General features: G+C 38.9%; 1 protein-coding gene across 1 annotated transcript; it reads left to right on the forward strand.

Moving 5' to 3' along the window:
- Window positions 1-867: 867 nt before the first annotated feature.
- On the forward strand, window positions 868-16,088 carry LOC135471727 (protein PRQFV-amide-like). Its single transcript, XM_064751050.1, has 3 exons — window positions 868-1,025; window positions 11,693-11,793; window positions 15,173-16,088. Exons 2-3 carry the CDS (start codon window positions 11,706-11,708, stop codon window positions 15,688-15,690), a joined length of 606 nt encoding a protein of 201 aa, XP_064607120.1. The 5' UTR covers window positions 868-1,025; window positions 11,693-11,705; the 3' UTR covers window positions 15,691-16,088.
- The last annotated feature ends 280 nt before the right edge of the window (window positions 16,089-16,368 follow it).

Here is a 16,368-nt window from a genome sequence, read left to right on the forward strand (position 1 = left end):
GATGCTTTGGCTTTTTTATCGACTTGGTCTTTAAAACACAAAACCACTTATAAAAGATTGGTCATTTTACGGAGACTCGTAAATATTCGTAATGAATCCGAAAAGGCATGGTTACTCTCGCACATGAAAATGTACATATAAAATGTATAATATACATTTATAAGAATTTTGTGTTCTGACTTGTCCTGACTGTCGGAAATATTTGAGGCAGTTACAATCAATTTCCCATTCCCAGAAGACAATAGACCGACAATAATATCTAACATCGTTGAAATATCAGACATGGCAGTCGGTCGATAAGAGCAAGGAATTCAGACTGAATGATGAAGACAAAACATGTAGGTACAAGAGAAATATCGACATAGAAACTGTCAGGATATGTTGCACTTGTTAACCCAGTGTAGCGGGAGTCGTTACTTAGTAAAATAACTTGAGGGTTACAGGATCCTTGGTTGGTGGGAGGGGGGAGAGATTTGCCGTCTTTGAGAGGCAGGAGAGGACTGCGTAGCCTCGAGTCAGTCCTGTGGGGCCAGGGAACTAAATCCACCCAAAGCAGTGGGATGCGAACTGATTAATAGAAAAAGACAATAAACAGGCATGTGAATTACTCTTCCTTACACTGCCTGGGTTGACTTACTTGGTCTTTCATTAAGAGAATACCACCTCCATCAGTGAGACCACACATCCCCAGCACCTGGCCAGTGTCATTAGCAATCGTCTGTCCAATCAAGCCTCCATTCTTGTTCCTTGTGGGCGGGGCTTGGTTCAGTTTATAAATGTCGCCCTCTTATCTTTTCGCCATATCGGGGCGGCTACCAAGGTACATTTAATACCATTCCACTTGCTTTTTGGGAAAGGGCCGTAACAACACGTTGGAACAGATTAAGCAGGCTTTGGCCCATCACGACTATCCCTACCAGGCAGCCATAACCATAAGGACTCCACGTTCGACATTGTGTCTTTGGATAAAGGAATACACAGTGGTATTAAGTTGTGAGACGACATACAGGCTAAAACCCCTAAAGGTACGTGCAAAGTGCTTCATTGCGATAGTGTATCATGTCACAAAGTTTAGTAATCTATTTCAGGGAAAGTAGAATCAGTTTAAAGAGGGGAGGGAAGGGTCTCGGTCACAAGAGATGATGCAGGTGTCTGCCTGTCAAAATTGACTGCTTTTGAAAAAGGTCCTGAGCTGAAGCCCTCTCCACTTCCAGCCAGTTATGTGCCCCCTGTTTTAAAGGCTCAGGGAATTATGTTTAATGTAACAGTCAGAAGTTATTTTCAGAACATAGTCATTGAAAAAGTTATACGCTGTGTATCTTTTTGTATTTGCTAATTTTCCGAAGTAAAATTACTACGTTACTCTTCTATAACGAGTTTTTCTGTTGGAATCTATTAAATCGAACAACCCATTATAAAGTCAGAAACTTATGTCCAAGAAAAAGGTATTGTGGTTACTTTATCTCACATACATCGATAATAAGGGTGAATGGTACAGAAAAAGTGAAAATTGTCTAAGACTAGTTTAATAAAACTTTAGGTTTAAATATCTGTATAGAGTAGGAAATTGAAAACAATGAAGACACACCTAGCAGATATACAACTGAGGATAATAATTATATTCAGAAACAAACGACTTTCATGGGTGCAATATCGCGATTGCCTGTTGTGCTGAACAGAGTGTCTACCAAAAGCCGTTAGAATTGCCCGGATCGATATTTTGACAGATGATTGCAGCAGGGTCTCACAATGTGTTGATATAATTACACAGACAGTTAACAAACATGCACGAAATACACAATATCATTATTTTTTTGATATTTCCGACAGGTGGGATGAATGCTGACCATATGTGAGTTTTATGTGCACCTTACGGCGTAAATCTGCAACACAGAAAATATACTGTTCCATGTAACTTAGTGTATTCTTTTGGCAAAGCAATGCCAATGAACATAATTTTCTGGTACAAATAAGGTTTTCGTTTATTAAATAACATGTGCGAAATTCTGTCCCCTTGTGAAACGTCTGTAGAATTTCTTTTATTTTGAGACGTATAACGTACAGACAAAGCAAAGATAGTAAGTCAGAGGTTGATATATGTGTTTACAACAACCGAGCTTGAAATCAAAGCTCGCAACGCTTTTTATTAGCTTTACCTGAATGTTGTGTTTAAAATGACGTATGTATAGGTCATGATTTACCTGGCAGGATAAATGCTTTAATTTGAAACATAAGGGTGAATAGCATATATATTTAGAAAGATTAGTATGTATGCTTGGGGCTTAATGTCGTACTTAACAACTATCCATGTCGCCAAAGTACTGCCGCCGCTGAAGTATCAAAGTACCGATGCAGTAACAATTACCATTTTTACAGTTTTTGGTATATGACACGACCCGTGTTTGATTCCGTGGCTCCCTATTTCAAGAAAGATTAAGGAAATCGGCTGGTAATTGCAAAAATCTAAGCATACATTATCATATAGTATTAACGGGTTTGGAAAAGCTGTAGGCTAATACATGGTCAGTTGAATCCTACATGCGTATTTCTTTCCTATTAGCGTTGCCCTGTCACTAGTGGTACTCCATAAATATAATTTGCAAATAATACGATTGAAAGGCCCTATCCTCACATGCTTGCACCTTTCATTGGGTATTAATTCTTAGAAATATTTATATCTGGTATATATCAGTAGGAAAACTATGCAATATTCTTATGCATAATTAGCTTTATAACAGGAATTCCTATAATCTAAATATCAATCGACTGAGCTTCACTCATCACAAAAGCCATTTCATGTCCTTCTCTCTCTTATGGCTACTAAAGCCCTCAAAAATTGCTTTTGGTCATCAAATATTCTAATTCACCGAGAGACCGTTAGAATAACGCGGGTCAAAGGGGGTTAATCGCATATGCATTTATTGTCAATTTTCACTCTGGGTATAAAAAGGTGCTCGGGAGAATAAATTATTTACATGGTGTGATTGCCGGGCGAGATTCACGGCACGCTGGGGATTAAATACTGTTCCAATTCTCCCACTCATAGGTTCAGATTATCTACAAGTACTACGTGTTTAACCAGCTGCTTTCAAGTGTCCGAAACTGTGGCGAAAAAAAAATGCCGCGGATTTATTTTCCCAACTGGAATTTTGGGCCTTTTTTACGCTCTGTGATACGTCTCTTTTCTATATGGTGTTTATCATACACCTAGTTGTGATGCCTTAACCTACAGTAGTAATGTTGTCATGACCGTCCTGTTTTTGGTGACCTTATCTTGCTTTTTGCTTTCTTATGCTTGCTTCATGATTAAATTAACGAAAGAATGTCTCAGCTGAAGGGTTTCACTTAAGAGTAAGTTACATGCCCATATATAATAACCATACAACGTTCTTAACGACATATCGAGAAGCCATGCGCTTTGTCCAGTCATGTTGGAGTTTATATTAGCCACCTTAAAATCTTGATCAAACAAAGTTTTTTCGAATCGATATAGAGAAGATTTTATGATAGATATGTTTAGATATAATAATGCATATGTTCATATAGTATATAAGAATATACTTACATCAGTATAACCATATAAGATAAAAGTATATAAGACTACAGCACAGAGAGTAACACAAGAGCAGCGACGACAATGTGATTACCGGCAAATGGTCACACGTAAGCGGTCAAATACGGCCTCCCGTAAATTTTCATAAATGAGGGGTTTATGCTAACTGTTCGTATAAATGTTTAAATAGCAGCCAATTACACACCCTCTAGCAAAATGGCCTAAGCAGAAATAGGTAAACAAAGACAAAGTGACGTTAACTGCAATAAATTAGACGTCACTGACCGAACTTTACCCAAAATGCTGTATTGTCACATTTAATATGCAAACACATTTAAAACAGCAAGATTCTTCACAGAGTTTGGGGATTTATTTGTTTATTTGATTTTCATTCTTAAGAAGATGTCATTTATGCCACAGGGAACATTTTTATGGGATGAAGAACCCATAGTTCCCTGAGTAAACTATTCATATGCGGCAGGTTACGGGAAAGTAATACCAACGTTGACCACTTCTTGCCCACAAAGCCATTTTATGACATGCATGTGTGCTTGTGGTTTAATGTCTTGCTTAACAGTTTTTCAATCATATGACGACGGGGAGTCATTAGGTGCATGTACATATACGCTGTGGCCGGGCGAGTCCATGGCGCAAAAGTGCTGCCGCCACTATCAGATCGAAGACGCCATACATGACACCCCACCCAGTCACATTATACTGATACCTGGCCAACCAGTCCTCTTTCCTTGCTCCAACCTCTGAATGCTGAGCACCAAGCAAGGCAGCCACAAGTACCTTTTTCAAAGTCTTTGGTATGACCCGACAGGAGTTTGACCCCTGATCTTCCGACTTCGATGCGGACGCTCTAACCATTAGGCCACCGAAGTGATAACCATTTTATGGTAATGCATTTCTTAAGTTTCGTGCCATAATATACAGCCGGTTAGCCGAGTGCTCTTCGTGCCTATGTCACTTGCATGTATATAGCTCTTCCTGGACATATACGATAGTATTGGCTTAGTTACCCATATGTGGGTGTCTAGTTATTCTGTCAGCCATATTACTTGTATAATTCCTTTACTCTCCCCTCCGTTTTATTTAACCACTCCCCAAACGAAAAGTTACTCCTGTTTGTCGAATCATTTGACGTGTAATTCCTACGCGTCACATTATACGTCACATTACTCCTACGCGTCAATCACTACATACCTCCTACGGGCTCCGCGTTACAGGCTTAGTTATTCCTACGCGTCATATCACATGCATATTCTCCTGCGCACCACATTACATGCGTAGTAACTCATAGATTAGCTTTTTGGTATTCACCAGTTCTGAATTTCTCAGGATATTCAATTCCTTGGATGACTGTTACATAATTGGCCTACACTCTGAGGGAAAAATCACTACTAGGTTACTTCTCTTTAACGAGTTTTTCTGTTTGAATCTGTGAAATCAAACAAACCATTATAAAGTTAGAAATTACTTTATCGCGCGTGTACAATAGAGGGTGGTTGGTACAGAAAAAGTGAGAATTTTCTAGACTCATATAGTAAACATTAAGTTTAATGTCTGTATAGAGCGGGAAATTGAAAAAAAAATTGAATTGAACAGACATCTGTCAGATATACGGCTGAGGATAATTGTATTCAGAAACAAAGGACTTTTAGGGTTGCTACAGCGATTGTCTGTATGCTAATAATTCAGTTCCTTAAATAAATGTTACATAATTGGCCTACATTCCGCATACCTTGTGCTAATTTATTTATTTACTATTTTTTATTTGTCAGGTATTTTAAGTCATACTCAATACAGTTTCACTTAAACCATGACGGCTAGATTAATGCAAGATTTAATTTGTATGTTTACATATATCATGTAATTTCCATGAAGTGTTCTCCGTTTTATATGCTGTATCACAGTCACATTTGTAATTTCTACGCCATGTCTTACCCTCGCTTCTGAATGTAAGGCAATTGCTCTAGATCATTACTACATGATAAATACCCTGAATCTTCTGACGTTTCCATCAGGTACAGGTCCGAATGGGAAAGTCGCTATTTACTTTGTGACCTTACCGTTTGATACACCTTGAGTACTGAAGTGAACCTTAGATTATATCAGTCGTGTATAGACATTTCCAAGTGTAATATTATTGACGTTTTATACATTTTATGACTTTTGTGTCCAGGAAGACCAATTATGTCCACAAAATAGGTTATTTTCAGTTTCACAAATCAGTACATTAGTCAAATTAAAATTATTACATAGAAAGTGCAATTACACTGAACTCTCAAGATATCAGATGTTCTCATCATTAAAATCCTGATGGTGGTAGTCTACATAACTGCCTGGAGGTGAGAAGCGGAGAAGAGTTAGAGTCAGTGTGCACTTGGCATCACGTTTGATTAGATATTCACAAGGTGGTATATAATCAGATCTATCAATGGACACAAATAACGAATTCCGTCTGTTTCACTGTCAGTTAATTCACTGATATAACTTAAGCCTTTTAGGATGAGATCTGTTGATAACCTTACATATCAATAAAAGAGCCTTCATTTGGTTATTTTCGTCACATTAAGCAAATTAATTGACAGAAGTTAAACAACTGTGATACCTGAGCCTGCTAGAACAAGTGTAATTATTTTACTTCAAATTCAACTGCGGAATTCAAGCATACTAGATCATACAAGATCAGACTGTTTGTGCTGGAAAGGCGATTTAGCTAGAAAAAAACGACCAGGTGCCAGTAAATTTATCAAATTGTATAAAAATAGAGCAAAGACATAAATAATGAATTAGACAAAGTATTTTATTGGTAATACTCAAGGTTCTTCCCACATGAGAGAATATTTCATCTAGCTTTAAGGATTATAGTTCTCAAGGCAAAACCTCCAAACCACCATTCGATCTCAATCTGTACATGTCTGAATACAGTAGATTATACCAACAAAAAAAGAGATTTCATGGCAATGTTCCTTTTCCACCGGGTCTCTTTTCGTAAGTGTGATAAATGTAATTGTAGGCTTACGTTAAATGTGAACAAAGTTCAAAGTGTCCACGCATTTAAGCAAGAATCATTTGTCAACATACATTTTTGCCACGATGAATACGCCTTCGCACATTGTGCGTCACGCGAGAGGAAAGTTGGGTTCGATGAACCTTGTTATTCTGTGATGATTATTTATTTAGAAAAGACACAGAAGTTCATAATATGAATTCAAATATATAGCAAAAGAAATCTTAATCAAGTGCAAAAATTAAAAAGCAAGATTTCTATTAATCACGTTACCTTTAATTATAATAATCATAATGATAAGCCTGATTTGAATAAATAGGAGTTTTTACTGGCGTTACACACTGACCTTGAACTTGTTAACTTAATTGCCGGTTGCACTGGAGAGGCGAATCTGTGCTTGGAATGACGGGCCATAATGACTTAAGCCATACCTGGATATTAAAGAGGAACGCTTGGGTGTGTGTTTAACCTCGGGGAATTCGATACAGAATAAGAACAGCCAAAACACACAATCATGCAGGCCTTTTCTTAGGAAGACTCAGGGGTTGTCATTTTATTTTGGTAAGGCCGACTGACAGAACGCCTAACTAACTCTGAAAGCGAAGGTCTACTTCCACTGAACATGGTGTCACGGAAATAAACCGGATCATTTCCTGTTCATACATTATCATTATACTTTTCATTCTGGTATCCTTTTACTGTTCGCCATTGCGACAACAGTGTACAATTTGTCATTCAGACATCAAGGTACAACCTGTCATTCCGACATCCATGTACAACTTCTCATTCCGACGTCAATATACAACCTGCTATTCCAACATCAAGGTGCAACCTGTTGTTCCAGAATCAATATACAACCTGTCATTCCAACATCAGTTTACAACCCGCCATTCCAACCTGCTATTCCGACATCAGTGTACCACTTGCCAATTCTGACACCAATATACCACTCGTTATCCCAATATCAATGTTCCAGTCGCCATTTCTACGTCAGTGCACCACTTGCCTTTTCAACACCAATATACCACTCGTCATTCCAACACCAATGTACCAATCGTCATTACAGCATCAATATAACAATCTCCATTTCGACGTCAGTGCACCAAGTGTCATTTCAACATCAATGTACTAGTTACCAATACCACTTGCCATTTGAACGCCAATATACCACTTGCCATTTGGACGTCAATGCACCACTTGCCATTTGAACCCCAATGTACCAGTCGCCATTTGAATGTCAGTTTACCGCTTGTCAATTGAACGTCAATGTACCACTTGCCATTCCGACAACGGTGTACCACCTCTGGCCATTCCAACGTCATTGTACTTCTTGTCATTCCAATATCAGTGTACCGCTCGACATGAGTGTACCACTAGCTATTCCAATATTAGTGTACCAGTTATCAATACAACTTCAGGGGACTACTTGCTATTTCAGTATGAGTGTACCACAAGCCATTCCAAGAAAAGAGCACTCCTGCACTACACCAGTCATTCGGATGTAAATGTTTCAATCGTCATTTCATATCAGCGTACCACTCATAAACCCAGCGTACCTTTAGATTTTTCACTATCATGGTAGCACTGGTTATTCCGAAATCAGTGCACCCTCGTGATTGCGATATCACTATGCCATTATTAATTCCTAGATCAATGATAAACGCTTCACTCTCTGCTCAGTGTACCCACGGGATTCCAACATCAGCGTACCCTTATTTTTGTTACTTTACTTTACTTTGGAAAGTTGAAGCAAACCATCGATGAAGATTCAGCTAAATAAAACACAGCAAAATAAACAGGAAAAGACTATGTGAAAAAAAAAAAAAAAAAAAAAGAAAGGAATGTCGATACACTGTCATATACCAAGACAATGTGTTCTCGACAGATCAGGCGACAAAGGCAAGAGAAAAAAGAAAAAGCCTTTATTACATGAACAGTAAATAATATTGCTGCTTTAAAAAATCCAAGCAATCTGACACTGGCTTACCTCATTCACCTACAGTGCATGCAAGAAACGAATCAGGTAGTAGCACTGAGGACTGTAGCACCTTCTAAAAGGTCAAGTCGACTTCTGTGCAATAGTGGACACCCATCTGTGCGATTCACAGGAACTCCAATTGACGTGTTCACCTTTAAGCCTGTATATTCAATCTGCATTAATACCGTAATTGGTTACCACCTTGGCCTCCCTGAGTGGCCTCTCCCTTACGCTAGTCAGTGTCGGGGTAAAGTGGAAATTGCATTCGTGCGCAATATCATTGTGTGGCGGCTTAGTTTATATCCAGGGTAAAACTGTAATACTTGGCGTAATTACAACCGTATTTTAGTAAATTGTCTCAGCCGTTGATGCCTGACTAAGACAATTTAAACGATATAACTACCGAGAGCCAACTGGTCTCGCACTCGTCACTTGGGAATGTGAAAATCAAATCAATATTGAGAAGAGGAGTCCCGACTCCCAGTCATTACATTAAATGGTATACAGAGAGGCCGGGAGAGAATAACGTGTAGACCGAAGGAGAATGTAAAATGCGACATTTGCGATTACGTGGACCGTTATATGATCCGACTGTAAGAGTCCATTCCTCATTTGCAGGGACTAGTAAACCCCTAGATGGAGTCCAACAATAAATACTCATCATAATGTAATTATACTTCCCGTCGTAATTTATTTTCCGAATGGTGCAAAACTGGTGCACCATACATGGTATCATAATACCCTGACATCTGTTTCTTCTTGCCATTAAATGCAGACTCAAGGTACAAAGGTAAAGGAAAGATTGTTCATGATGTTTTAATTATTCCTAATTTGAGATGTGAAGAGTGTGTATTTCTTTTTGTTTGTGGAGACAGGCCATTGTTGACATCGTAGCGGTCGTAACAGTCAATGATCAGATCATTTGAATTATCAGGTGAACTAATACAATATGTTTCAAATTAAACTCATGCGATTTTGGTTTAGCCAAAAAGAAGGACAATGACTAAAGTATGTTCATTCTATCCTTGTTTTGAAAGTGCTACGTGGAATCAAAAAGTTAGCGGAACGTATGACATTGCAAAATAAAAAATATCTAACTGGGTATTGACGATAACCCTACCAATGGATGGGTTAGGATTATTTGTGGTGCACCATGAGAAATAATTCGAAACAATATTCCAGAAAAATAATGGTTTGGAACCATTTTAGTACAATAGTCTAGCTTGACATATGTAATATAGCATTGTTTACAGGCACTGACACCTATATTCTGACTTCGCACAGTCCGTGTAAAGTAGGAGGTAAAGTACCCATAGAATTTCTAATCTTGAGCCATAATAAACCTTTGAACGCCCACATGGAATAACTTTTGTTGAAAAGGAGGAAAGCAATGACCTATGTGGTTAATTTTAATAACCTGATTCATCCACGCGTCAAGATAGGGGAACCCCATCTGGAGTCGTGTGGGAGTCAAATTTAATGAATCAAAGATGACCCGCCTTGTTCGTCCGTCTCCGATCTGTCGCAGTGTCAGCCATTCGGATGCACCACACCGTCTTGATCCCCTAACAGCCTTTTTGAAGCTCGAGCGCATGTCTTTTTCTTTTAAAAAGTAAAGGTTAGTGCGACGTCCTTTTCGATGCCATGTACCATCAGTGAATCTCATGTGTCTTTTCGCACGGCGTGTGTCTAGTCCATACAGATGGCATAGAATGAATTAATGGACGCATGGTTCAAACCGTACATGACGGGTTTCCTCCTGAAGGACACTACTTCCACCCGTCTGTTTTGGCGGGAATGGGCTAAAGGCTATTGGCCGTTAACGCACTGGCTCCATTAGAAACAACTGTGTTGAGGCTTCATTATCGAAGCAAATCTATCCCATTGCAGCTCCAAAACTCGCCAAGGGGAATGCTAACAAAGATTTGTCTGGGTACCTCGAGCTTAAACATGATTAATTTCTGTAGTTATTAAAGGATAACATAACATAACCGAGAAATGTTGTAGCTCTGTCCGATAACTTACTAAAACAACCGGCTGATGTTTTCTTAAGATGATTTTCACCACGTAGGATTGGAGTGACAGAACCGAAAGACGGAAATTCAAAATGTTCATAGACGAAAAAACAGGTTTTGTAGTGATGTGTAGTAATGGTCTCCAACAGCGATGGTTTATTCTGGACACCTTGGTTTCCTACCCCAATAAGCATAGACCATGAAGCTTTTTTTATTTACTTGATGTAAAACTCAAGAATTTTTCAATTATATGCATTAGGTTGCTTGTCGATATTGTCAAGCCTTTTCCGATTTCTCGGACAAGGTGTGAAACGGGTCTGTTTAATTTCTGTTATTATTTTGGGTATACTTGTTCATGTTCTTCAGCTTCAGGATGTTGAAGCCGTTCAGTACTGTCTTGTTGGAGATGTTTCATAAGACAATTCGTTGGATGGGCTTGCAAATATTGATTTGTCTTAGAACTTTCTAAGTTATTTGCAACGAACTAAACTCGTCTTGGCCTCTGATAGCCAGAAGTAAATATTGCGCTTTAATGTTGGGATTTGGCGCACCGTTGGATAAAAGCATTCGGATTCAAGACACTGGCTTGAGTGTGTCTAGAATCTGCCCTTGACGACAATGGTGGAACGCAAGAAGGAATCCGTGGACCGTACAAGGGGAAACATAATCTATACAATAGCTGTGTCTGATTACCAGTCTCTGTCTCACACTGCAGTTCTCGCGTATGGAATCAACAGGGAGTTTTCGAAATAGGGATATCTGTTACATAATAAAGTAACATCTCAATCATATTAAAGTGGCATCCATGTCTTCGTGGTAGCATTAGTACCCAAAATATGTAAGGTTTCCTATCACTATGAAAACCCAGATAAGTGAGATTGTTGGCTTTGAAAGGCCTCGCTACATTGTATGCACTGAGTAAACAGTGCATCCCAAACCTAGCACTTTCAAGGAAATCTCGACTAAGGGATCATTAAAATTATCGTTTTTGACACATAATTCATTGCTTTCTGAAGTTTTCTGGTGACGTATGCACTTAACACGAATAAGAGCAATACTAGTAACATTTTGAATGATGGAACTGCACACTCTGGTAAATATTGTATCTTTTCATTTTTTTCTAATAGGTTGAAGGACAACATGCACGTAGAGACAAGATGGCTTTTCCTGAGCAGCTTGATAACACTGTACTGTGGAGCTCTAGTCACAGGAGAAAGCAACGCAAAAGGTAATCTGATCTATTTTTGAATTATTACTGTAAGATCGTGACAGATTTATTGTTTCACGCTAAGCGCTAATATCATTATGTCCTTCTACCCACTAGGTGTTAGAGCGCACAACTATCGCCATGCGTCTGCGCATGCGCAATGCGTCATTTAAGTTTCCAGGTATACAGGAGGTTAATTAAGGTCTTTTTTTGTTGAATCTTTCGTCAACAGTCAAAGGTCATGATACATTTCTACATATATTTTTTTTGTATATGGAAGACGCTAAATATATTTTCCTTGTCTTTAGGGGTAAGCTGAGATCAAAGTTTAAGTTTAGGCATAAAGCTTTTTAGTTTCATTGCAACAGGAATAAGTTTTGATGTTTTGGTTCATTTGATACTTTTTACCATTCACCAACATTTTCCCATAGTGTCAGTTGTTCATTTTACTGGTTGCATTTCAGTTCATAACAAAATAATGCAAACACAGATTATTTCTCTATCTGAAGATTCGTGTTGTAGTTTGCGTGCCTTCCATTTCTGTAATCATGTATGTATGTAACATAACAATCCCAAAACATCCATCCCATTGGCTGAAGAAATATTTTTTCACACAGAAAATAGTCCTACTAAAGATCGAATTATAATGCATTCACACGCAGTCGGATCTGTGAATATAGGCCGCTTTTAAGTGACTTCAGATCAATTCTGTTTCCATCGCTACCACCATACAAGTCAAAATCACAAACATTACACACACACCCTTCTACTGACACGATGGAGGTTTTGGTAAAATCTCGCAGCTAATCTAATCAGCATTTGGTTTATAAAACAATAAAAGGCGTATAATTTCATTTCGCTGATGCCAAAGTCATGTCGGGATAGAAAAAGGATGGCCTCGGCAGTGTTTTCTGTTGGAGATTCCAACAGAAATTTTAGCTTGCCTCTCAGGGAATTAAACATCCTATCCTTGAATTGTCCAGTTCTGGAATGCCCCTTGAGGATTGGTTGATAAATCTGTCTGTTAGCTTTCCTCAGAGAGGACTGGCTCGACTCCAATTTTCACTACAAACAATTGATATGTTCAAGGTGGGTGGCGATACTTAGTGTGAGGAAATTGTCAAGATTTTGCCATCCTTGAGCAATTTAACCTGTGAAACTGAGGTTAATAGCGAACGGACACGTGTACTGCATAATGTAAAATTACACTCCGCGAAATATTGTTCCCCATTATGGCTTACACGCCACATGAACTACACAAAATGCTCACAACAGATTCTTATTCTCTAAATCATGTTTCAGATTGCTGCAAACCTTTTCCATATTACCTTACACTAAAACTACACATGTAAATGCATGCTCAAACATTCATACTCATTGACAAAATTGAAAACACGGAAAATAAGGACGTGTTTGGTTGAATGTTTGGTCATTTTCGACTCGTTGTACCTAGAGAGTGAGATTATATAGATATTAAATTCTGCTCTTATATGCACGATTTAATATTGAAGAATGGCGTCGTATTCATATTTACTACTAATATATGTTTTGACCGATTTTGGGCTAGCCGTGTATACCTTGTGATAAACCTAAAAGTCGAAAGCCTTGAGATGCACAGCGATAAGCGAAACCTCATCCACACGGTTTCTCCTGAAGGAAATGAATGTGCTTATTTATAGTGTCCGTGCTTTTGGTAATTCATTATCAGAGTGCTAGGTAAACATTAGTAATATGGCTGTATGGCTATTTTAGACCATTAATTCCAACCTGACACAATTAATGTTTGGAATATATAACGCGTGACACTCATATCATACATGCCAGTTATTTACGTTCAAGAAAACTCAATTCAGTGGTTTTAAAGCTGATAGTTGAAGCATTAATTCAAATTACCTAGGATACTCGTGCCTTAAATTTAGATCTGAAGACACTTTGTAGTAAAATCATTAACACATAAAGCCTGGAACAAGGCCATTTACAACCAATTTACTTTCATTTTTTCCACAAGTAATCAAACTTTATAATCACCAAAATTTAATTAGCAATTTCGTGAGCAGAAACTAAAATGAACGAAAATACTCTTACCCCCTTTTATTAACTTAATGGTTCTGCAATTCCAGATTCTTGTCGGTGTTCCTTTTGTCCTTTTTTGAAACTTAATTTTATTAATTTGTTATCATATAACTTGTTTTCTTGAATTTTTTGGGCGTTATCAATCATTTGTAGTTTTTTTTTCTTTGATACCCTACAGATCGCGGCTTGTCGCCTTTCCTCGCTGAAGAACAAGCCAAAGCGTTTTTGAAGTTAGATCCTGATGCAGGCGACAGCGGCGGCGACAGTAGCGACAGTGGGGTTTATCACCGTGAGCAAAGGCGACATGAGTTCTGGGGAAAGCGCAGTGACCTAGGAGATAGTAGTTCAGGGTTATTGCGCATGCCATCAGCGCCAGCACCGACCAATGTCGCAGACGGAGATGAAACTTTGTCAGATCCTAGCAAGCGCTCGCGTTATGACTTTATTGGAAAACGAGGATCCATGCTGTTTGTTCAGAGAAGCTACAACTTGAATAATGGTCAAAAAGAAAGCCCACTTGCTATGCTGCGCAAAGCCCTTTACTCCCCTTCGCATGGAGCAATCCACACTGTAAACTCGCGCGCTAGGCACGACTTTGTTGGGAAACGACGGAACCCAGAGTTGTCTTCGTTTAGGCCCAGTGGGCAGTTTGATAACAGTTATACCGGAGTGAATGCATTAGCTCCGGGTGGCCGGTGGCTCTCGGAGTTTTATCCCCATGATATCCGCCCAGACTTAGCCATTTCAAAGCTGACAAATGCGTTGAAAAGAAAAGCAGCTGCCTCACAGGGCGATGGCGATGCGTACCTTAAGCGGGATTTGGAAAGATACATTCACGGCAAGCGGACGCTCTGGCAAGCTCAAAGACATTCCCCATTGGAATATCCTTCCAATGGGTACAGTTCTCGTCCAAAGCCAAACTTCCGTTTTGCCATGCCTGTGCCTAAGGTCTTACAGCGCATGTTCCTTTCAAGGGCCTATAATGATCGTGCTAGGCAATCACTGATTTAAACAATCGATGGATATACCAATCTGGACATATTGACAGGCAAGTTGTTTGAGGGGAGATGGAAGAATCTATCTAACAGCAGCTTTTTCAAAATTTATGATGCAGCGACACCTTAAAAACAGTGTGCATATCACTACAGCAGTACCCTTGCGTTCACCTAGTATATAGGCATATTCTCTGGGAATTAGGGCATCTGTGCCGCTAGACTGTGCGATGAAGCGTGATTTTAATACGATAAAAGCTGCTACTGGTTCTAAACCAAGTAAACACACTTTCAAACACAGCACAGTATTCATACGTGAATTTGTTCTTTTACAGACACAGACGTCGAAAATGCCTTTCTTAACTCGCTGAAGTCATCAACCTTGGACACAAATCCAGTCGAAATCACGGATGACATCTCCAAACTACAGCAAAACTTGAAGAGCAAGAGGGGCTTTGAGTTTCTTGGAAAGCGAGGCTATGAATTCCTAGGAAAACGAGATGCGAATAAGAGAGGTTATGACTTCGTTGGGAAGCGACGTGCCTATGACTTTATCGGGAAAAGGCGCAATTATGATTTCATTGGAAAGAAAGATAGCCAAGAGCCTGATAGTTCGTACGAAGAAAAGCGTGGGTTTGAATTTATGGGTGGCAAAAGAGGAATGGAATTTTTGGGGAAAAGGGAGGACAAGAGAGGATTTGAGTTTCTAGGCAAGCGGTTTGCATCCAAAGATGGTGAAGACAAGCGAGGTTATGAATTTCTAGGGAAAAGGAGAGGTTACGATTTTATAGGCAAACGGAACATACCAGGGAACTTCGAAGCGGGTAAAAGAGGTTTAGAGTTCTTGGGTTGAAACTAGTCTATTATTTTATGCCAGGCTACAAAGAATTTGCTCTTTGGTAATTCCAAGGCGCCTTCTAATATTTTTATTCATATTAGTGGAAATTACAATTATAAGTATGGCATTCAGAAAGTAAACCGCATGTCTAAAGTTCAAATTTCATCTTGTCACGCCTTCGCATGCATGTGAGAAACTTGATGAATTCGAGTGAAAGACAGATAATCAAACCTTCCGTTCCATGTTTAACTATAAGCACTATTGATTCTCTTCTTCTCCGAAGAAAGTTTTACCTTTAATTTATGATAACCCAGACATAGCCTTGGCGATGACACCAAAGCATTTGACATTGTTCATGTTTTCCTTCCATTACTCCCAACAAATGTCTCAATACAGTTGTGATGGAGCTATGTATAACCCGTTTTGTGTTGACATTTGCGTGCTAAGCTGTTTCGGGTTGGACAAAATCGGAATAATAAAAAAACATGTCCTCTATGCATATGGTTTCATGCATATTACGTTTATCATGTGAATGGATTAATATACATACTAAAAACAGTAGTCGCGGTCTAGTAAGGGACAGAGTTAAGCACTATTTCCCATCTGTTTACAGAAATAGTCTACACACTGTCCCATTTCTAGGCGTGACAACTGTTTTGGTTTTCCCCACTCGGAGTAAACTAAAGACGTTTC

This window comes from Liolophura sinensis, chromosome 7, assembly GCF_032854445.1.
Source record: "Liolophura sinensis isolate JHLJ2023 chromosome 7, CUHK_Ljap_v2, whole genome shotgun sequence".
NCBI classification, from domain to species: Eukaryota; Metazoa; Mollusca; class Polyplacophora; order Chitonida; family Chitonidae; genus Liolophura; species Liolophura sinensis.

Coding starts and splice junctions, on each gene's coding strand:
- LOC135471727 (XM_064751050.1), top strand. CDS start 11,706: ATGCACGTAGAGACAAGATGGCTTTTCCTGAGCAGCTTGATAACACTG. Junction 11,794..15,172: donor AGGAGAAAGCAACGCAAAAG/GTAATCTGATCT, acceptor GTTCTTTTACAG/ACACAGACGTCGAAAATGCC.